Source organism: Salarias fasciatus, chromosome 11 (assembly GCF_902148845.1).
Source record: "Salarias fasciatus chromosome 11, fSalaFa1.1, whole genome shotgun sequence".
NCBI classification, from domain to species: domain Eukaryota; kingdom Metazoa; phylum Chordata; class Actinopteri; order Blenniiformes; family Blenniidae; genus Salarias; species Salarias fasciatus.
The window spans coordinates 6,672,606-6,695,631 of record NC_043755.1 but is presented as its reverse complement, the minus strand read 5'-3'; the positions used below and the strand labels follow the sequence as shown (position 1 = coordinate 6,695,631).

The 23,026-nt window shown below is 43.2% G+C and overlaps 3 protein-coding genes across 6 annotated transcripts; 1 reads left to right on the top strand and 2 right to left on the bottom strand.

The window, feature by feature from the left end:
- Positions 1 to 675: 675 nt before the first annotated feature.
- Positions 676 to 4,595, top strand: gnb3a (guanine nucleotide binding protein (G protein), beta polypeptide 3a). Of its 3 annotated transcripts, none has more exons than XM_030103169.1 (9): positions 676 to 797; positions 1,651 to 1,765; positions 1,939 to 2,084; positions 2,229 to 2,292; positions 2,404 to 2,566; positions 2,662 to 2,728; positions 2,824 to 3,025; positions 3,103 to 3,319; positions 3,410 to 4,595. In XM_030103169.1, exons 2-9 carry the CDS (start codon positions 1,709 to 1,711, stop codon positions 3,514 to 3,516), a joined length of 1,023 nt encoding a protein of 340 aa, XP_029959029.1. In that variant the 5' UTR covers positions 676 to 797; positions 1,651 to 1,708; the 3' UTR covers positions 3,517 to 4,595. The 3 variants fall into 3 exon arrangements, with proteins under 3 accessions (XP_029959029.1, XP_029959030.1, XP_029959031.1); XM_030103170.1 differs by lacking the exon at positions 676 to 797 and adding an exon at positions 1,396 to 1,540; XM_030103171.1 differs by lacking the exon at positions 676 to 797 and adding an exon at positions 1,440 to 1,596 and having other exon boundaries at positions 1,691 to 1,765.
- Positions 4,596 to 4,753: 158 nt separating this feature from the next.
- On the bottom strand, positions 4,754 to 7,861 carry cdca3 (cell division cycle associated 3). The gene is made up of 6 exons (XM_030103155.1): positions 7,803 to 7,861; positions 6,956 to 7,137; positions 6,735 to 6,852; positions 5,719 to 6,642; positions 5,561 to 5,628; positions 4,754 to 5,001 (listed from the first exon to the last, which is right to left on the bottom strand). Exons 2-6 carry the CDS (start codon positions 7,085 to 7,087, stop codon positions 4,909 to 4,911), a joined length of 1,335 nt encoding a protein of 444 aa, XP_029959015.1. The 5' UTR covers positions 7,088 to 7,137; positions 7,803 to 7,861; the 3' UTR covers positions 4,754 to 4,908.
- A 424-nt stretch (positions 7,862 to 8,285) lies between these two features.
- On the bottom strand, positions 8,286 to 21,145 carry pex5 (peroxisomal biogenesis factor 5). 2 transcript variants are annotated; one of them, XM_030103106.1, is made up of 17 exons: positions 20,928 to 21,145; positions 18,653 to 18,809; positions 18,521 to 18,559; positions 18,209 to 18,326; positions 17,878 to 18,063; positions 17,602 to 17,686; positions 17,055 to 17,145; positions 16,626 to 16,748; positions 14,830 to 14,943; positions 14,392 to 14,475; positions 12,741 to 12,860; positions 12,417 to 12,560; positions 12,188 to 12,258; positions 11,131 to 11,358; positions 10,866 to 11,031; positions 10,614 to 10,771; positions 9,214 to 9,460 (listed from the first exon to the last, which is right to left on the bottom strand). In XM_030103106.1, the coding sequence occupies exons 2-17, from the start codon at positions 18,764 to 18,766 to the stop codon at positions 9,214 to 9,216; spliced, it is 2,088 nt and encodes a 695-aa protein (XP_029958966.1). In that variant the 5' UTR covers positions 18,767 to 18,809; positions 20,928 to 21,145. The 2 variants fall into 2 exon arrangements, with proteins under 2 accessions (XP_029958967.1, XP_029958966.1); XM_030103107.1 differs by lacking the exon at positions 14,830 to 14,943 and having other exon boundaries at positions 8,286 to 9,460.
- Positions 21,146 to 23,026: the final 1,881 nt, after the last annotated feature.

Sequence of the window (23,026 nt, the reverse complement as noted above, 5' to 3'; positions counted from 1 at the left end):
GAGATTCACTGGTCCAGTCCCACCTTCCTCCATCTCCCACTCCACCTCCATCTGGCCCCTCCCTATTCTCATCTCACTATCTGCCCCCCCATCCTTTTCTCCATCTCTTATCCAGATGCAAAGAGCAGTCAGTAATCGGATGAGAGCAGATTTGATTCAAAAGGCTTCCCTTAAAATCTCAGCCAGTAGGATTTAAAACTCACTCTCCTGCCTCGCCTCTTACCCCCCCACCCCCTTTAACTCCCTATCCCCCATCCCTCTGCTTCCTTTTCTCTCTGGCTGTGTTAATGCACTTCCCTCTCCGCCGGCCCCCCTCGCAGTCATTTAATCACATGCAACCGTGGTAGGGTCCCAGGAACAGAATGGCAAAAGGGTAATGGCACAACTAAAACACTTAGGGAGTCGTGACAGCACTCAGCGCTGAAGCAACAAAGGCCTAAAATCCCCAAACTTCAGATCTGGACTCGGGCGTGTGATGGGGAAACGCCCATCCCGGGGCTGCTGGGGTGCTCAGGAGCACTGCACCACCCTGGATCCTGAATGATGGCCTATTTAGCCAAAGGTCTGTTCACCGTGGCATTACAGGCAGAGCCCAGCGCAAACTAGTAAATCAATTCTTACACAGAGTCACTCCCTTCCTCTCCTTTTTCACTTCAAACAAATTAGAGGCAAATCCGGCAGGTCATGTGTTTTGACAGGGACACTCATTCAAATAGTGAATGACAGGGAGACCAGGACTGCTGCAGGGAGACGCTGACCAAAGACGCAACTAGTGCTCGCTTCTACCACTCTCCAAGGTAAGTTGAAGGAAATAACATTAAGACAAATAGTTGATTTGCTTGAAGAAAGAGGAAATGTGTTCCCTCCACGTGGGCACAATAGAAAGAGACGGGTGTTTGTTAAGGTGGGCTGTGTTGTGGCATTCTGACATGAAATGAGTGTCATGTGTCAGGCTTCCCTGTTTAAACTACTCCGGGCAGCTTGTTATTTTTTTTGGTTTTTTCTTTTCTTTTTTGAGATTGTGACCGCCGCTTCACATGTGTGTTGATTACATTTGTCACACTGTTTGAGCTTCACCATTAGCTGATTGGTTCACTGCTAAACATTGCACATTTAATCATGACAGTACCAAATTTAATAGCCATCAACATTAGGTGAGAGCTCACTTGGGTGTTAAATGGCACAAGCTCCGATGATCAGAGCTAAGCGAGAGGCAACTGGCTGCGAGCTGAGACACTTGGGACATTATTACAGGACATACTGGTTTGTGTGTACCTTCAGGGTGAGGACGTCTCTCTACAACTGTCACATCATCTGAAGAGCAAACTTTGGCTGCTGAAGTCCCTCCTGAATAATCATAGAGTCAACTTTTGTCTGTGTACACACACGTAGTCCCGAGCAGGTGTGTCCTGTGGCTTCCACTGAGTGTTTGTACACATTTACGAAACTTTGCAAAGTAGACGAGGGCCGGTTTGACTTGCAAAATAGCACTTACTTGGAGATTTATGCCGGGGAGGACATTAACTTCAAATTGGCGCAGGTAACAACTGCAGCATGAAGCAGTAGTGCAGGCAGAGCTGCGGCCGGGAAACAAAGGTACGAATATCCTGGTAACTTTTGTTGTTTCTCCACCTCTCCTCCTTATTTCAGGATAACTGACTTTCCTCTCCTCATCTTCCGCTGGTGACAGTGCCTATCAACCATTGCCATGGGGGAAATGGAGCAATTGCGAAAAGAGGCAGACAGCCTCAAAGACCAGATCACAGTCAGTAGGCCTTAAATTCACAGAATGTCAAAATAGCTATGACTACGCTTTTGATTAAATATATTTGGAAATACACTCAGCTGTACCCAGATGAGTGAAGTGTTATTTATAGCTGCAGTGTGGATTGCTGCTGGCGTTGATCTGACCTGCTTTGTTCGTGTCTTCTCACCCAGGCAGCTCGTAAAGCCGTGCAGGACACCACGCTGCAGGAGGCGTCAGCCTCCATCACTGTGGTCGGGCGTGTCCAGATGAAGACCAGGAAAACGCTAAGGGGTCACCTTGCCAAGATTTATGCAATGCACTGGTCCACTGATTCAAAGTAAATACAGAGTATTCAGAATTATACACTGACTTAATAGATTACCCACTCTGTTTATCACTGCCACGCTGATAAGCCTTTTTGAAGTTTTTATTTTTTTGCAAAAAGTAAAAGTGAAGTACGTAAAGCCTTGTCTTCCACCAGGCTGTGCGTCAGCGCCTCACAAGATGGAAAGCTCATTGTGTGGGACAGCATCACAACAAACAAGGTAAGAATGAAAGGAAAGGTGTGTCGTTCATGGGACTAACTGTGGAAGCAGAAAGATAGAAAATGCCATTTGCTCATTCACAAGTCTTGATTATATCCATCAAAATGTCAGGTGAACGCCATCCCCCTGAAGTCATCGTGGGTGATGACCTGTGCCTACGCACCTTCGGGAAACCTGGTGGCCTGTGGCGGTCTGGACAACATGTGCTCCATCTACAACCTCAAGGGCAAGGACGGGAATGTGAAGGTGATGCGTGAGCTGGCAGCACACACAGGTGGGATAACGCGGCCCGGGAAACGACGTGGCTTGGTGACACTTGCATTGCGTGTTTGCGGCGCTCACCTGGTATTTATTTCTGTGGCGGCTCAGGTTACCTGTCCTGCTGTCGCTTCCTCAGCGACAGTGAGATCATAACCAGCTCAGGAGACTGCACTTGGTGAGAATACAACGTTATTACATAAAGAAAAGACATTGCAACAAGCTGCATTCAAGATTTAAAAAAAAAAATGTCTTCCTTGGTCCTTCTTTCAGCGTACTATGGGACATAGAGACGGGGACCCAAAAGACTGTTTTTGCGGGACACCAGGGAGACTGCATGTCCCTGGCTGTGTCCCCAGACTTCAAGTTTTTCATCTCAGGGGCGTGTGACTTCACGGCCAAGCTGTGGGACATCCGGGAGGCCACATGCAGACAGACCTTCGGAGGCCACGAGAGCGACATCAACGCCATTGGAGTGAGAGGATTTCCTTTTCCCACCTGTGTTTGGCTTCCAGCACTTTGCAGTTTATAACGGCATTTTCTTTCTTCCAGTTCTTTCCCAACGGCAACGCGGTGATAACAGGATCAGACGACGCCACCTGCAAACTGTACGACCTGCGAGCCGACCAGGACCTCATTACCTACCAGGACTCCAGCATCATGTGCGGTGTGACCTCCCTGGCTCCGTCTCTGTCTGGACGCCTGATTCTGGCCGGCTACGATGACTTCAATGTCAACATCTGGGACTCACTCAAAGCTGAGAGAGTGGGTGAGTAACGGGGGCGGAGCAGACTCTGAAATGTAACTCCTCAAATGGGACAATCTGTGATACTACCCTGCATTGCTTGTTTTTGTTTAGGAGTTCTGGCTGGTCATGACAACAGAGTGAGCTGCATCGGAGTGTCTGCGGATGGCATGGCCTGCTGCACAGGGTCCTGGGACAGCTTCCTCAAGATATGGAACTGAAGCTGGTCCCCATGAGCGAAGGAGAGCAAATAACACCTACCTTGGAAAAAGTGAAGAAAAATTGGAAGAAATTAAAAGCTGGCGGGAGGGATGAGGGGCAAAGAGCCACATAGGGTGAGAAGAAGGTGTTTCAATTGTGCCAAGTCCAATCTCATGTTGGAGAGGGGTCGCGGTGTGAAGAGTGTCCTCTCTGTCACATTGCGCTCTGACCGTTCTTCTCACGTTATGGAGGAATTTCAAAGCGGGACAAGGGGTGGGGATCTCAGAAAATGTCATTCCTATCAATAGATAATTATTCTGTGATTCAAATTGATAATATATGCACACTTACTGCAGCAATTCAAATGTCACCCAAGGAGAACAGTTGCCAAATGGAAATGGTAGCACACTGGATTAGATAGAATTAAATACATGTCAAGTCGCAGCCTCAGTCGGGTCACACAAGCTCTGCTGTTACGCTGCGTTTTATAACAAAGCATAAGTTACATCATATGAATAATATGATCGTTTGCGTCTATTGTTTCAGATTGTTGTTTGTTCTTAGTTTTAGTCGATTCCCTAGATGCTTACGTTGACTTCCTTTTTTCATTTTCTAATTTAAATCAAAATGGAGTTCTAGTTTGCAGATGTCTGCATTAGTGTTTGTTTTTGTATGTGATCGGTGGACATTATTTACCAGGATTCTGGGTCTGAATATTTGGCCTGACCCCTCAGTAGCTAGACCTGAAAAGTGCTTTGGGTAAACTGCTGAAGTGACAGATGGGATGATAAAATGGTTTTCATGGTTCACTAAGCACTTACAAAAAAAAAAAGATGACCCATTTGTCTCAGGACAGGACTCTTTGTATGAATGTTACATGGATGATAACAGCTATAGTGCGCTTATGAGCAGAACATCTGAATTTGTATATAGGAGCTTACTTTTTCCTCTGCATGCTAACAGATAAACTTGAAGGACAGTTTGTGTACATAAACTATATCCAAGCTCTAACCAGAATTTGGACTGCCTCTTTTCCTACTCTGGATACACACTGTGCAAAATAAGCAATAATACTTAATAAACTTGGGATTCTTCATTACACAAGTCTTGAGTGTTAATTTATGACTTTAACACAAAATGATATTTAAAAAATTTTAACAAAGAGCTGGCAGGAAATGCCATAAAAGTCATGAAAAGTATTACCACAAATACATGTTAAAGTCAGGGGGATGAATGCAAATACATTTATTTATATTTACAAGATGACAGAGCAAGAGGGAATTGTAGTTTGTGGCATCTTAAGTCATATATACACACCACAAATCAGTTTAAAAGAAACTGTACACACAAAAGCTCATTTAAAGAATGGCAATAAAACAAGGACGGACTGTGCTCATTGTCACGGCGGCGCTTCATCTGTTCTCCTTATCCAGAGACACTGCCAGCACCCGGCGGTCGGTCTGTCCAGGCCTCTTCGTGTCTGGAGTGGACACCTTCAGCTTCATCTGTGAAGTGAGAAACACAAGAATGTACCTCAGTGAAAAATCAATGCTCTCTGTTAAAGGTGCTGTAGGCAGGATTTTGCTAGTCAATGCTAATTTTTCTGTGTTTTCTTTGGATTAAATGTTAGAGTATCCATTGATAATCCTTTAGGAGTGTAGCATAATTGCACTACCGCGAGGGCGCAGTGTTTCTATCGGTCTCTGTTCTGAGCTGAAAAGGAATCTTGACAGCTCCAGGTATCTTTGACCAATCAGAAGAGCCCATGAGGCTCTAACCGTGATTGGTCGAGGGGCGTTCGTGGCACGTTCTTGTGGGAGGGGCTTAACTTGCGTAAGGGCGTGATGTCAGAGAAAACAGGACCGGATTGGCTGTGCTGGGTTTCAAATCGCCATTTTAGATGGGTCAAATCGCCATCTTGCTTAGGTAAACTTAAGCAAGATGGTGGAGATGCCGAATCCTGCCTACAGCACCTTTAAGATCAGACTTTTTTTTTCCCAGTTAAACACAGATTTTAGGAGCCAATAGGGGTGGAATTATTTTGTAAATGCCTGTTTTCTGTACCTGAGTGCGCTGATCCCTGAGCGAGTTGGTTTCCTTCAGGATCTGCAGAGGGGAGCGACCTTCGGTGCCTAGATTGAAAGAATTAACATTATAAGAATACAAACATTAACGACAAGAGGTTCATACTGTAACGAAGAGGAGACAAACTTTATACACACCTTTCTGCTTCAGTTTTCCAGAGTGTCCCTTGTTTTCATTCGTCGTGTTCTTAACACCCACACGGACAGCGAGCGGAGAGGAGCCTCCTTTTCCACGGTGTCCCTGCACTCCTTTGGCTCTCAGCCCAGTGGCACCGAAGCCTTTTCCCAGCCACTGGGGCTTGAACACCACCTGACTTGGACTCTTTGAGTCGAAGGATGGGCAGCGGATGCCAGTGCAGACCTGTGGTGGCTCTGGGGTGGAAACTGCTGGAGGTTCTGATGGAGAAGTCTCAGAAAGCGGAGACGGCTCAGACCTCGGCTCCTCTGCTACTTCAGAGGATGACGGCTTCGGTGCTTCCTCTGGTTGCACAGGAGACACGTGAGCTGGTGCATCAGTGGTAACAGAGGGACCTGCAGGGTACTCTGGTTCAACAGCGACAGAAGGAAGGGCATAGCAGTGATCGACGCCATCCCCGAGGAGCTCTACATCTACACTGAGCTCGGGAGACGAGGTATTTTCACGATGCACCTCCACAAAGATGTTAGATGAGGTTTCCCCCTCATGGTACGCGATCAAGCTCATGCTCAGTCTCTTGTGAAGAGGAGACTCTTTGGCTTCTTCAGCATCATCCAGATTGATATCTGCTTCAGTTTCTATCTCCACTTCCACCTGAGGCTCTTCGACAATAACAACGTCATCAACCCTCTGCACACGAGGTGTGACGGCGGGGCCAGGGAGCTCAGCACGTTCAGTTAGGGAGCCATAGCTGTCGGGCAGTTGAGCAGTCAGGAGGGGCTCGGTGGGAGCCAGCTCCTCACCTCTAATGACCTCCTTCTCATCCACAGGCTCACTGGTGCATTTCTGAGAACCATCAGCAGCTTTGGCATTATCTTCAAGGTGGAAAATCATGCCCAGGCGGCGAGCAAAGGATCCAACTGTTGCTGAAGAAACAAGTGGATGAAATATTGTTTTTACAAAGAATTTTTTGACAGAGAAATGCAAACCAGAAAATGAAGGTTTACAAAATATTTACCCCGCATGACTTCTCTGACAGGGGTGCGAGTAATTCCAGTAGAAGGAGAGCGGGGATCAATCAGTGTTGGAGGGCACTCATTTTTCACTTCAGCAGAGATTTTGGACACATTACCAAACTTTAAATAAATAGAAGAAGAAAAACCAAAATGTGTTAATCCTTATTAACAATACTTCCTTACTGTTTACATGGTGAGTAGTAGTAAACAAAGAACTTCCAACCTGAATGGGTGTTCGATCGATGCCAGCTGAGGGAGAGCGTGGATCTATGAGATGACTGATTTGAGTCTTTTTGACAGCTGGCTCTGCCTTTTTCTCTTCATGCACCGTCATCTTGCTCTCACTTGATCCCATGTCGCTGATGTGAAATTACCAGGCTCAGGGGTAAATATAATAAAACACTCCTGAAATAACAAAGCATACAGTTCTGTGTTAGAGTTTACGGCATGTAAAATAAATAAAAAGTTACTTAGAAATCATTCAGCGCTAACAGCAAAGATTACGCTACCTATTATTCAGCAGCAGAGGAAACTACTGTAAAATGTTTTTAAAATGGTTTATTAAAGACTAGCTTCAGCTTAAAGAACAGTGAGTGAAGGTTTGCCTCAGATAGAGCCCTGATCTTATTTGTAATGAAGTCTGTGCTGTTTACAAGAAGAGACCAGGCTAGATCCACATGAGATCTGGCGGATTAATCTCCAACATTTTCAAAATAGTGTCCTAAGACTGTGTGCAAGTTTGCTGATAAGAGCTGATGTCTACTGACATACTGACCCCCTCCTCCTCCCCAACTCCAGAGCCCTTTACATCAAACATATGAGGTAGAAACCTTTTACCATGAGAACAATGTGAAAATAAGATAAGTAATACGGTGTCATTTCAAAATGAAATGAAGAAAATTTATTAAAACATCCTGCATACATATGTGTGTTACACAAGTGTAACAATTGTCAAACAAATGTTATCTAAACTGAGATCTCGGACTTTAGCCTGGGTCGTTATTGTCGAAAAATGTGCAATAACTACGTTTACAGGAAAGAAGCTCTTCATATTATAATCACTTTCTTACCTTTAACGACGTGAAGACGGCTGATGAGAAGTGTGTGTGTGTGAGTCTCCTTTCACTTATTTCAACGCAGCGCAGACAAACGTGCGACTTTTAAAGAGATTTAAATGGCGGGGTTTCTTTTTGAATAGACCAATCCGCGCTAGCGTCGTCCCGCCTCCTCCGCGCTGATTGGCTCAGACAGCGGCGCTCCTGGAATGGGCGGGGCGTCAGGCAGGCGATAGCGCAGCAGAACATTGAGACGTTTGTTTTTCATATGTGAGCAAAAATACTGTTGTGAAGTGACCTTTGACCTCTTCACGTCAGTTTTATTTTGAATCATCACAAAGCCTCACTGAGAATAACCAGTGTGTGGAGGCGAACTCTTAAAATCAACCAATAAAATTGAAATAGTTCACTTCAATTTATAGATTAAAAACATTTTGCTTTTGAAGCTAAATTAATTTATTCACTGACTCAGGAAATGAATATCAAAGACAATTGTTAGAATCAAAGCTTTATTGCTGAATATTATATTAAACATTGCAGTCAGGATATAAGTAGCCTGAAAACAATTATAGTGCATCAATTATGCTACAGTCCACATTATGTCATATAGCATTATTTTACAATGAAGCAAATTGTTTTACAAGAGCAATATGAAAAAGAGCAGGAGAAAGAGGAGCCCAGAGAAATCGTTCTCAATGACTGGACAGTTATATGATTTTTATCATTAAAACGTACAATAAATGTTCACCACCCAGTCCCGTCACACCTCATTATTACAGTAACAGTCCTGCTGGTTGTCCATTGTACTGGCAGAGTAAGGATCACTAAAAAAATTAAATAAAGTATAAAAACAGATAAGCACTGTTGACTTGTGTTTCGACTCTGAACCAGTATAATCCTTCCATCTTTTAGAGCACCGTGGGAAATGAAAGCAGCACTCATTTCAATGTCACAGCAATGTTGTACCTTTAATCTACAGAAACGCAGAGTACTGACTGTTACAGACTGGGAGGGCGCCAAGTGGCACAACTACAACTAGCATAACAACGCCGGCAACTGAACACAGAAGGGATTGACTCATGCTTCTTCTGCTTTGCCGTCTTCTTAGAGGACACGGTTGTCCTTCATTCAACCCAGGTGTCTTGATCAACAAAGGAGGAAATGTGGGAACTGTGAACCACAGCAGCAGGTTTGGATCGCTGCTGGCTGCTTCACTCCAGGTGGACATCAATACTGCAACTCATTGAAACGCACGACCAAATGATGCTGATAATGCTTAATGGGGTGGACTTTTCACAGTGTCTTCCTCCATCATTTTTGCAACCGTCACCTGTACCAAGTCTTCAGACTGTTCCACTTCATCCCCCAAACAGTTCCCTCCCAGCAGACCACATTCACACTCGATCAGCCCTCCCCTGGCAGGCCCTCAATCAGTCCCGCCGTCAGCCTCTCTCTGGCAGAAGTGAGCCAGCAATGTGTCCAAGTCTCGCCGGTCCGCGACGGCGTACAGGGAGCTCTCTCCCATCATGCTGAGAGCCATGCGCAGGGTGGACCAGATGTTGTCAGACATCATGGTGGCTGCAACGCCTCCTGGGCCCCTTGCAGCACTCGGTCCGTCTCCCGCAGCCTGGCGCTGTAGAGACAAAGCCTCGAGGAAGTGCTCCACTGCCTCTCTGTGAATACATGGGAATAAGGATGATGAACTTATGTTACTGATATCTGAAACACTTGGACAGCTGAAAAGAAAATACTCTTAACAGGATATCGTAAATGAAAACACAGTGAAAGACCACTGTGGCAAACCAAGACCATCACTTTTAGCCTATTATTAAGAGTAGATTTACTGTGATAATTAAAAAAAAAAACCAATAGTTCTAAAGGTGAGAATTACTCAATGGTTATCCTACAATATGCAAGTTTTTCTTCTGTTTTTCCCTTGTGAGGCATTAGTCAATTTTGAATTTTTTTACTTATCTGCCCTCTAGTGGATATACAAAAAACTGTACTTCATAAAAAAAAAAAACCCTTCTTACATTGAATTAGAAGAAATTTTGTTTTATATCAAGATGATAATTTTTTAGCAATCTGTGGCAAATGCTCTTTCTACTCTTTAAACATGATTAGAGGATCCAACAATTTGGAGCAACTCTTCATATGATGCATTCAATCGAGACCAAATTAAAAGACCACGATCTTGAAACTGAACGCTGAATTAAAAACTTCTGTTACAAGCAAAACTGGATGCTATCATACCGGTAAAGGTGGAATTTGACTGTTATGATAAGGACACTCGCTTTCATTTTGATGTTTTAACTTCAGAACTGTCAAAATCATGCAATGAGTGTTCTGTCTTTTTTTCATAAAATAACTCCCAACTTCACTGTCCTTTTTAGGGTACTGAGAGGCTCAAAAGTTAAAACGTGTGAAAAGCTGTTGAATCTTGTGTGTTTACCAAGCTTTACTGCAAAAATCCCACCGCTGTGGTCATGACTAGTATCTGGGCACACAGAGTTAAGGTACGGTATGCATGTCTAATCCTGTCAATGTTGACAGGAATGTAGGGGGAAAAGGCTTTAAGCTGAAGCATTGCATTAAAATGTATATGTGTATCTAATAAACCTGCAAACTGCAGACAGTCACCAGTCAGGATATAAACTGCAGTGATAGTGAACTCCAACAACTAATGTGAAGGTATTTTTATGCTTTTTAAATAAAGCTTTATTTGAACATCTTATGGGACAGGTGTTGCAATATAAAAGAAAAATGGGATTCATCGGTTCTGTGAGAATTACCATACTTCTAACAAGGAAAGAAGTGCTCACTTACCTATGTGCTCCTAAATTAACGCAGCTGATTCCCAAGTTATAGCGACTGCGAACGAACCCTGGCTGCAGTTCCAGCGCTCGCCTGTAGGCGGCCACCGCCTCCTCCGAACGACTCCCGTTGGCCAGGGTGGCGCCCAGCTTGTTCCACAGCAGGTAGTCCTTATAGGGAAAGAAGCCTTGAGAGAGAGCTCACGCACAGAAATAGCACACAATGTGAAGACTGCGAGGCGTCAGCATCGGCTTCTACTCCAACCTGTGGAGTGACGGAGAGGGCGGCGCTGAAACAGTCCACGGCCTTGTTGTACTCTCCACTGAGGTTGAAGAGGACTCCCAGACCACACTGCAGCTGAGGGTCCACCTGGGAGGGGTCAGCGTTGGCTGCTCGCAGGTACAACGACTGGACGTCAGTAAACAAAGACCTACGGGGTGGCGGGGGAACCGAGTGAAGGAGTACAAAAGAAGGAGTCAATTGACAAATTAACACTTTGATCAATCATGAGTATGAGAGCGGCACTCACTCTGGCAACAGAGAACCAAACCGCTCTCTTTCCTTATCCTTCTCCCTTTCTCTGGCGCTGTCTTTTTGGCGTTCCCGCTCATGTTGCTCCCACACAGAGCGGTACTTTGGATTGTGCCTCAGCCAGTCACGAAGAGTCTCACAGGCCTGCCTGTGCAGAGACTCGTTGGTGAAACTGACGGCCAACGCCATCAGGGCAGTCAGGTTGTCGTTTTTCAGCTCGATGCACCTGATGGAGAGAATGTCAACAGTGGAGAAAAGGGAAATGCCAAATAGATAAAACTTGGTTTTATTCTTGATAGCAAATGCTTATTTGTAACAACAGTAACCATGGAAAATTCCAGAATAAGTTTTTTTCCTCGAATGATATATACTCGTATATACATTCACATTTCACATACATATAAAATGAGAGATTTCAAGCCTTTGCTTTAGGGCAGGGCTTTTCAATCCGGGTCCTTGAGGTCTGGTGTTCTGCATGTTTTAGCTCTCTCCCTGCTGCAGTACACCTAAAGCCCGGTAACGAGGTCAGTAACAAGGCCTCATTGCAATCAGGTGTGCTGCAACTGGGGGAGAACTAAAACATGCAGGACCTTGAGGACCAGGATGGAGAACCCCTGATTTAGAGCAGAAATCATGAAATTGTAAATACAGTAACTGAAAATATTACAATTTGTCATAGGAACAATCTTAATTTTTAAGTGTATTTCTTAGCATTGTATGAACCTGAGGAAAGACATGAACAGACATAAACTTGAAGACAGCAGGGCAGCTATTATTGACACAACACAGTGGAAGCTGTGTCCATGGCTAAGTTGCAATGTTATAATGCTAATCTCATAATGAAAATACCGTAACTATCTTAAAAATGTGTTCAATTTAAATAATGCTAAAAATCTGTGAAGTCTGTTTCAAAAGAAAACATGAGGCGTGCACACAAAACACCCTGTCGCAAATCTTTTACAGCATCAGTAGACTCGGATAAAGATTATGAACTGCTGCTGAAATATGCAGTGAATTCGTTTAAGAGGTTTTGTAGGCATTTTCTGATATCTGACCTGCGGAGGGCACTGATGGCAGCAAATTCTTGCTCATTTTCTGCCTGACAGGTTCCCAGATATTGCCAAGCCTGCAATTAAATGGAATAAAATGCTTACACACGGTAGAAACATTTCAACAGCCTCATGTCAGGAAAAAATCTTATCATTTCTAACAGCAGCATTGTAAATAAATTAGATAAAATTTTAAAAAAAGAGAAAGAGAAGCCACATGTTTTGCGAGTCTCACCAGCTGGTTGTCTGCTTCCCTCTGGACAGCGCTTTCAAAGAAGCGCACTGCACCAGGGATGTCTCCTGCCTCCATTCGCTTCACTCCCTCCGACAAAGGATCCGGGTGAGATAAGTACGGGTTATCCTCTTCAAACTGATATCCCTGGGAGACACACAAGTAAAGGTAAAATCGAGTGTAAACAACAAGCTGGTTCCATCATATGACTTCAAAGACTCTAAAAACTCTCAGTTTGAAGCATGAGCAGAAACGCTAAAATCCTGCACACTAAAGAGAATCATATTTCTGCACATATGCCTGTTCTGAGCAAGTAGAGTGTGCTACCTTGTCATAAGAACTGCTGAGTAGCTGATTGAAGTCAGACAGCCACGGATGGCTCTCTGCATCCCGCTTGGCCATCTCCTCCCACTCCTGCTGCAGCTTCTCCCAGAAATCCACATCGCTCTGACAAGGGGACAGACACACATCCCTTCAGAGTCTTCTCATGCTCCATATCAAGATACGCCGCAGACGTATTTAACCTGCACCTTTTTTTTGGAAAGACTGCATTTGGAGTAAGGCCAAGCAGTGAGGCATTTTAAAAATGGTTTATTAGGCATACACACATTTAGGGGAAACTATGTAAACTTTTCCATCAAGAAAGGATAATACTGATACATACACTAATAGTTTCATGTATTTCAAAGTTTAAATTTGAAAATACTTTAGTAAGATATTTAGAAGTAAGAGATTTTAATTGTCAAAGATGTGATTCTGCCCCCACAGATTGTGTACCACCACAATTTAAGAGTTAGGACTGCAGGTAAGAGCTTCAGCTGTTTTGAACAATTTCTTCAGTTACTTCTATGATTGAGTCAAGACACCATCTTGTGGCTAAAACATGTATTACAAAACAAAAGAAGTAGGAAAACAACTGTGGTAGGTACAGGAACGGCTGGTATGAATGGGCTAGCAGGACTAAGCCCTCCCAGCACAAAAAGACAGCTAATACAAAAAAGATGAGAAAATTATTTTTTAAATAACTTACAACAGATTGTTTTAAGTTTGGGTGAAACCAAAGGTAGCTATAGCACCAATCAGTCAAAAGAAAACCATAGAGTATCTCTAAATGGCCGATTTTTTACGGCCCCAGCAGATGCGATCATTTCGTTCTTGTAAGTGATTGACAGGTGTCATGTCCCGCCCCCCCGTGGTTTACTGAGCATTTTGGGCTAGCTTCAGTTAGCCCACAAGCCACAGACTTTTGACCAACAGCAGCGAATTAACGCAGCGGGGCTGCTATTGGTGCCAGAGTTGGAAAGGAGGGAGAAAAAGTTCAGCAATGGCGGGTGTTAGCATGAACCAGGTGGATTATTTGCTTTGATTGAATGCTCTTCATGCTGTCTATCGAGACGGACTTCATCCAAAAGTTACCCGACTTCAGCGACATGGTGATTAACCTGTTTGCATCCCAGAAAGGCGTCGATGTGAGCTTCTTTTCAAATAAGGTCGGCCCATGTCGACCTGTTAAAGGACTGTGACGCCTTGTTTTTGCTGAGTGAAGGCGTGTCACCAAAGAGTTGTAGAGCTACGCGTTACCAAACAGTTGTAATAAGACAGTTGCAGCAGGCTATCTGTGGGCAGTCGTTGAAGTTGGATTAGAACACGTTTGTAGTGCGTAAATGTAAGTGTGTGTGTATGAGAGACAGAGACAGAGAGAGAGAGGGAGAGAGAGACCGCACTAAAAAAGTATGGTGTACCTGTAATTGATGTAACTGTGTGTATCATGGGTGATGTTGCTTTTGCAGCTCTGTTAACTATTTAATTGGTATTATGCAAGTATTTGTTGCCCCCCCAACACATTTCACCACCAGCCGCCACTGGGTAGGTACACAAGCCACATAATAATAAAGCAAAATATTCAATATTATAACAGATTTATGCTAAAAAAGTAACTAAGTTTTGACCTTTACATTACAGCAGATCCTTGACTTACCTCCACTGCAGCTTTAGCTTGTTGGAAATCCGGTCCAGATGTGGCAAACTCGTCTACCCAGGCCTCGGCCGATTCCTCTGACACCTGAATAGCAATGAAGAGCAATGGCAGCGGTTGACAGGCATCTGCGTGTGCTGGCTAATTCAACTGTCATCAGAGTTGAAGATGAAACCATTGAATTGGGAAAAAATATAGAGGGAGGTGAGCGTAGAGAACGTAAAAATGACAGCAGAAAGATGTTAGAAGAGGTTTTCCTGATCCTCCCTAAAGTTTCCCCAGTTTAATTCCTGATGTTTTCAGGATACACTAATCAGCAAGAAAATACATGCTGAGTGTACAAAAAAAAAAATCTACTGGAACAATACTAGTAACAGAGCTAAAATATGACTACAGCTAAAAATAAAATTCCTACGGCTGCCACGACCACAGAGGTCCTACCTGCCTGACGACCTTGGCCCACTGCTCTGCTTGTTTAGCTTTAACTTTGTCAATCTTCTCATTCCTCTCTGGGGTTTCCAAGGGAAGACTCCCTCCCCCAGTCTCCATCAGGAACTACGGCGGGAGGCGAGGAGGGGTGACGGTGGGGAATGGGGCGATGTTTTGAGGAGGAGGAAGCGGGTTGGTGAGGAGGTTTTAGTTTGTTTTTTTTTGGAAGGGTGGGCGGAGTGGGAGTAATATCAAGTAGTAGGAAAACAGATGAGTGGTGGTTGTTAATCGAGGCAATGGTAAGCCGAGAGTTTAAGGGCGGGTCAAGAAATGGGGGGAAAAGTACATGTCAACGTTAGATGGACATGGATTATTGATTATCGTAAAGCATCATAAACAGGACTGACAGTTACACATGCAACGGCTCAAAGCACAGGCTCATCTTTATTTGTTGATTTGGTCCTCCAAGATGTTTTTTCTGTCTCTATGAGAACAGAGATCCTCTCACTACCCCACAGCATTAGGTACACCTGTTCAGCTACACAACGGATAAATACCCAGCTTCAGCTGACCTTCAAACCGAGCATCACAATGAAGAGACGATTCTCATGGCTTTGAATGCAATCGACCGGCATCGGATGGTGTGAGAAAGGGGGAAAACAAGACTTGGTGAGCAAGAGGCTTCTGAATGAGGATGCATGGTGAGAATGAAGAGACTCAAAATGACAGACAAGCAGCAGCAAGTCAAATAACCGACCGTTAAAGGCATCATATGAAATAAACCATCTCCACATTCAACAAAATCATCTGATCAAACTTTGCAGCAGGTGAACAACAGCAGCAGAAGAGCAGACCTGTCTGAATCCTGTCAACCAAAAACAGCAAACTAAGGCCACAATTTGGATGGCCTGGCTAAACTCGGACAACAGACATCGTCTGCTTTAATGACTTCTGCTACTTTGCCAAGAAAGCAGGTTGATGAGTATGAAGCATTCTTAATTAACACCCTTACTGTTTTTAAAGTAATAACTGAGTGTGTACTGAAATGTAGCCATGCTCTGATGGGTTCTCCCATGCACACTGTCATCAAGCTGAAATCCTCCAAATCTGCCTTCTTGAACATAACAGTGTACTGAAATCACCTTCACACACATCCGATCTCAATCCAAAGAAATCCTTTGAGATTGGTGGAGCGGTAAATGTGGTAAATACGCATTAAGTGTGTGATGCCATTGTGTCAGTGCAGACTGAAACTCCTAAAATCTTCCAGCAGGATGTTGAAACTAAACCACAAGGAATGAGGGCAGCTCTGAAAGGGTCAAATTTAGTACGAGCAAGCCAGGTGTACCAAATGCTGTAGTAAGTAAGTGTAAAATAAAAGAATTGTGCCAGGATTTTATACTAATATGCCAAAAATAACATTAGGACTCTGTAGTGTTGTGATTTAGGTATGGAAAATCTAAATGCCTCGTCAATGTTGGATCAGACTGTAACTCCAACAAAAACTTGGTTGAACACATCTGAAATTAGACGCATGAGAAGAGAGGCTGACAGTCTTTTGAGTCTTCTCTTAGTGGAACCATTTCCATCTGTGATGTTGTGCAGCCATGAGATTCATATTACTGGCAGAGTTGTGGCTGTTTCTGGTTATATTCATGGAAAAAGTTACTGTGTTAGATCCCGGGGGTGGTGGTAGGGGGGGCGTGACTCACAAAGTATATTAAATGTAATGTAAAAGGGAACCCTTCCCTAATGCGCGGTGTTAACCACTTGTAACGGTCCCGTCCTCGGTGGGCAGTGACTCATACCTGGTTGAGGTTGGAGGCCCAGTTCTGAGCCTCCTCAGCCTGAGCTTTATCTGTGAGCTGTTTGTCTGTTCTGCTCTCCACTGTCACACTGCCCTCGCCAATCTGCCTAATGAATCGCAGGAACTACACAAAAGTGGGGGGGAAAAAAATGACAAAAAACAAAGAAAAAAAAAAGGCATTTACCATGACTATTCGGTCATGTCCAAACGAACACAATGCTTGTTCCAATCCAAACCCTTACTCTCTCACAACCTTTGCCCATAACTTGAAAACACATCTGCATAAATCTTCAAGAATTAACTAAGACACTGTGCTTCTGCTCTACAGAAATGTTAAAAAGAAGAAAGGAAGAACATGGTTTATGACAGACATGTAAGAATGACATGTGCCGTCTTAAAAGTCTGAATTTCAGAGAGACACGCTGCTCACCTCTGTGTTTTGTAACTTGGGATCTTCAACTTTTGAGACGAGCTCATTGGCTGTTTGTCTCAACTCCTCTCCTGCTTGATACTCCTTTGTCCTGTGACAGGAAGAAGAAAAAAAAGTCAACTATTCTGAGTGATTAGATTACAAGCAAGAGCTGTATTCTATTGCAACATGTCGGGCTGCAACAAATCAATCGAGGGAAAAGGTTGTGCTCTGCGGCGCTGCATTCAGAGGCCACCACAGCACTGAGTTGATCATTAAACATACAAGTTACAGTCATGAATCAGTGTTCACTTCAAGACCAGACTGTTCTTCAGGCACTAACCGATCTCTAGTGGAGGAGCCCAAAATGTTCAGACAGGATTAAACATTTGAAAATAACCTTTACTATAATCTTGTTGTTATCATCTGTCTAGCATGTGCTTTTCTTCTCCTTTAACATCCCCACAGCTGTGATGCATGCGCTCAACATTTATTGCAGAGTGCCTGAAATAGCCTTTTCGCACAAGGCATTTTACATCTGGATTGTTTTGCTGCTGCTCGGCCGCACCATTCATTCTCCTTGTCTCCCTGGTCGCCCAACCACAGCTTCTCCTCGGACTGCTCCAGATACTCTTCCGCCCATCGGCCAGGGTCTGGAGGAGAGGGGAAAGCACACAATAGAAAAACCTTAGCAAAGCAATTTGATAACAGAAAGTGTGTCCTGTGCATGACGGCTCTGATGGCAAAAGGAAATGAACATAAGCGGCTGACAACTCCAGAAAAATGAACTGTACATTTGGTACATCGAGAGGCAGCACAAGCGACCACCACAAACTCCAGGTACCTGCCGCCTCAGCTATAAACTCCTTCGTCCAATCAGCATCTGCTGCCTCAGCGATGAATTCTCTTGTCCAATCAGCATCTGTGGCATCAGCAGCCGAGACGAGCCCAGGTGTGGGGGCCGAGTCTGAACTGGAGAGGAACTCGGACGCCCAGTCACCAGAGAGAGCCAACGCTGCAACATCTGGAGCTACGGAACAGAAAATATTTGGAACATTAGATGCTGACAGCAGTTTATGGACGGACAAACCCCTAAAAAAGAAAACACATGACTGTATCAGTCTGTGACAGGAGTCTGCACTACAGAGGAGGAAACTGAAAATAGTGCACGATACCTCTCTGTGGAGCCTGTCTGTAGTTCTGCTGGTCAATCTGCTGCATCTCCTCCAACAGCTGACCCATATCGAAAGTGTGCGGGGGCCGTGGGGGCTCCTGAAGGAACTCATTGACCAGCTGAATCAAAAAGCACAGACATGGTATCGCAGTGAAATAATGACTACTTTTTAAGAGCCTAGATCCACAATAAGAGCTGAGTATCACACCATTCCCATGACGTTATGGACGTTAAATATCTATGACATTACTTATTTGGCTTTTTCACGAAGTGGGCTGGAAATGGAAAAAAGAAAAACAAAAGAACCACTGACCTCCTCCTCAGTTGCAATTTCAATGGGAGTGGGGGGGATCTAAAAGAGACCAGATGACAGAGCAAACAACTTGTTATTACATACAGTTTCAACGTAAACATGAAGTCTTGCAGATTTCAACAAACTACCCACTGTAGGTGTGGAGCGGTGCCGCCACGCACCCCCCTCCTTGGTCATGTGACCGGTCAACTTCATGAGGGGATTGGCTCCCCCACATTCTGCCTCCACCAACTCCCGCATCGCCATGGCAACACAAGAACGAGGCAAACCCAATAAGAGCACCTGAGAACTAAAAGGAAAAAGAACAGACGTAAGACTGTTGGACTCAGAGGCCATGAACTGTAAACAGGAACACAATCATCTCAAATGGAAAACAAGTTATTTCCAAACTAAATGAAGGATAACCTTCCAGTGACAAGCAGTTATTTAGAGTATCCTTAATAACATCAATTCTAAAACAGTTTCTTACATTTTCTGATGACTGACAGGCCAAGTGAGGCAAAAATGTTTAAAGCTTTCATTCTGCACAAGTAGCTTCATGTCACATAAACAAATCTGAGCTCCATCTGCTGTTTTTCATAACGTTTTTCAGCTTTTGCTGAACCATTACTAACAAGGATATGATGGGCCAGCAGGCACAGGCACTCGCTCTGTATTTCACTTGGTCTCCCAACTACGGTAGCAACTTTCATCTTAACATTGCAGTGAGTGCAACAAGGAAAAACGAGTTTGGCATTATACAACTACATAAGATAAAATGTTTAAAGTATTTTATGGTTTAAAGCAAAATTAAAGAAAATTGTCTTATTTCATTTAAACTAGAATTTTTAGATACTATAGTTTTTTGTATTAGCTAAACCTCAATAGCCTAAAAAAGTGTTGAAATCATTCTGTTATTGTGTATACTATACATATATTTATAAATGAGACCATGCAGCTGCTCACCATACTGTCCTATATATATATAAAAAAAAATGGATGGGTGACGGATGACGAACTGTTACACATGCTGGCCTACTCTCCATCTCTAATTTCCCCAGAGGAATACATGATCACATCTGCGAAAATTAGAAGGCCATTGAAAAGTGAATTCTTCCATTAGTTATTTATTCACTCATAACATGTCACCTGAAAAGTTTCAGACATTTTTTTTATTTTTAGTTTATTTTAGCTGTGACAGTCAAGGCCTTGTTTTATCTTTCAGTTTTTTATTTTAAAGATGAGGAACATATGACCTTATGAAATAATCTAAAATGTCAAAATTTATTATTCAAGAATTGTTAACGCAAAGGATAAATAATGAAACAAAGTCTAGATTTTCTTCAATTTAGGTGTAATATATCTGAAACATATCAAAAATTTCAGTTTCAATTTAATTACATATTTCCTTTTGGAGTTACCATACAAATGCAACACAGGAAAATTAGTGTGTCACCAACACTGAAAGCTGTGAGGTGTAATGTATAGTCACCTTATAATTCGAAATTGAAATAACAAAGACGACCTGCTTTAAAGTTTTAGAATAAAAATGTCAAATCAAAACTAAAATGGTTCTTGTTTATCCTGATTTGAAAAAAAAACCCAAACACAATGTAAACCACAGGGGAAAAAATTACCAAGAGATGAAGTGGTCCAGATGTGCCAACTGGAGAATGGTGCTAACCACACTGACCTATATACATAAAAGTGCATACATTAAAAGATGATATTCTGAACAAATGCTGACCCACTCATCATCTCTAATCTCCTAAGAGCTGTATGCAGTGATTCCCACAGTGAATCATCACAAATAAACTCTCCACATTTTCAATGATTTATGAGTTTTAGAGTGTATTTCACCACATTCCACAGGTGGACAGCTCCTTGCTTCTGCAGGTGAGGCTGCAGATTCAGATCTGTTGTATCTCTACTCATTCGACCAGCTGCTGTATTATGATTAGGGTCAAAGTAAGAGGATTACACCTAGTTATTAATACTCGTGACAAAAAGGCCACAGTGACACCAGTCTATCTGATACAAGCCTCTTGCATATATTAAGTCTGGCAGAAGCTTGAAGGTCCTACTTCTACAGAAGTTATATGAATATATTGGACCCTACACACTCACAGCAGCAGCATTCAGACTGGGAGCACTGGTGCGGAGCCTGGAGCGCCTCGTAGCTTCAGTCAAAAACAGACACCAGCTCGCTAAATCGGCTCTCTTTATGTAGCTAGCAACCCGGTAATTAACCAATAAGGAAATCAAAGTAGAGAAATAGAGAATTGATGACCGTCCGCCTCTCTACATTAGCGAGCATGGCTAGCGTTAGCTGCGAGGCTAGCTGCTGCAGGGCCAGTACACAGATCACTCGTACAGTGTAGATCCGGAGAAGAGGCATGAAAGACGGCTAACATGATGTTCATCTCACCGCCGACAGCAGCTGCTGGAGCCGACCGACTGTCCCTCCTCTCCGGACTATCCGTCCTTTCCGTGTCCCGGTCCAACACCCGTGTCACAACAAAGTGCCCGGCGAACCGTCCTGAAGCCAAATGCTGTGTGCTGTAGCCGCGCTCCTCTTTTATTTACCTTCCTCCTCCATGACCCACAAAACCCTTCACCCACCGCCCGCAGCACTGTCTCCTGACGTTACGTATTCTACAACGGCTGTGCGTAAAGACGGAACGTACGTAAGTATTGCACGTGCATTAAATGAGGAGTGGCGGGAGACTCCAAGTAAAAAAGAAATATATTGTTAATATAGAAATTAAAAAATATAAAAGACTAATACAGTTTAAAAAAAACATAGGTTACAACAAATAAACAATTTTAGTTTAAAATCATTTATTGATTTATAAATTATGTATTTGTTATATTCTTTTTGTTCCCTCACAACCTAGAATTAAAATCGATTGTTTGAGGGTTTTGTATCATTTAATTTACAGAACATGTCTAAAACTTTCAATATGATTCTTTCATTTTTTTTAATTTTAAGTAAACAGCAAATAGGACAAAGAAACAAAATATCGATGTCTATGAGTATCCACCCCTAAAGTCAATACATTGTAGAGCCACAATCACAGCTAAACAGTTACATGGTTTCCCTTAAACCTTCATTGTCCTGTTGGCAGGTGAACCTCCGTCCTGGTTTCAAATCACTTACAGATTGGTTCAGGTTTTCTGAATATCCCCGTATTCAGAACCATCTATCTTTCCCTTGTCAGTCTGCCAGTCCCTGCCGCTGAAAAACATCCTGACAGCATGATGCTGCCACCACCATGTTTCACTGTGGGCAGGGTGCTCTTGAGGTGATGAGGTGTGTGCAACAGTGTTTTTCCTTGAAGGCTGAAAAGTTAAATTTTCACCTCACCTTCCTCCACACATTTTGGGAACCTCCCATACACCTTTTTGCGAAGTGAAAACAAGCCTTCTTATTTTTAGCTGAAAATAAAGGCTTTCTTCTGGTCACTTTTGAAATAAAGCATAGCTCGATGGAGTGTATGGATTATTACGGTCCTATGGTCAGATAATCTCTGCTCTCTGGCTAACAGTGCCTCTTGCTTAGGTCTTACAGCCTCTGGGGCTGTGGTTCATACTCTGTGAGGGAGACTCATCCTCCCACACCCCACACACACACACACACACACACACACACACACACACACACGCACACACACTCAGTCTTGTATTTCTATCCTTGTGGGGACCGTCCATTGACTCCCATTCATGTCTAGCCCCTAACCCTGACCCTTACCCTAACCCTAACCCACACCACAACAAAGCCTAAACCTAAAGAAATGTTTTTGCACTTTTACTTTTTTCAGTAACAACAACATGGTCAAGAAAACACTGTTTCTCCTACTTAGGACCGGAAAAAGGTCCCCACAAGGCACGTCGTTCCACGTTTTGCTATCCTTGTGGGGACATTTGGCCCCAACAAGGATAGAAATACGAGAACACACACACACACACACACACACACACACACACACACACACACACACACACACACACACACACACACACACACAAACACACACACTCACTTCTTTAAGGAATACCTAAATAAAATCCAAGCATGCACAGATTTACAAAAGAGCACATGGAAATTCCAATCATAATTGTCCCAGCCATAATTAGACACTAATCAAAATATCACAGTCCTGCTGAAACTTAGTAGAATACTAAAAACATAAATTTTGACTATAAGTGACAAACACTTTCAACCTTATTTTTTAACATTTGATCATTTAAAAATGATTTAATAGTAGTGTATAATATATAGTGGTTTTGTACCTCATGTTAACAATGACAGAATCAAAACAGGGTGTGATTTTATATATGCTTCAAACTGAATGATGCAGTTGTCATAATAGTACAGGTTTTGACCAGGTTTGGACCATATACAAATAAACCATTATTGAACTTCTCCTCTAACAAGAAAATCCTCTCATGGAGACCTCATATAGTGTTTTTATTATGAATTTTGTAATGTTTTCTGACAGTTCTCAATAACAGTTAGTCAGCATA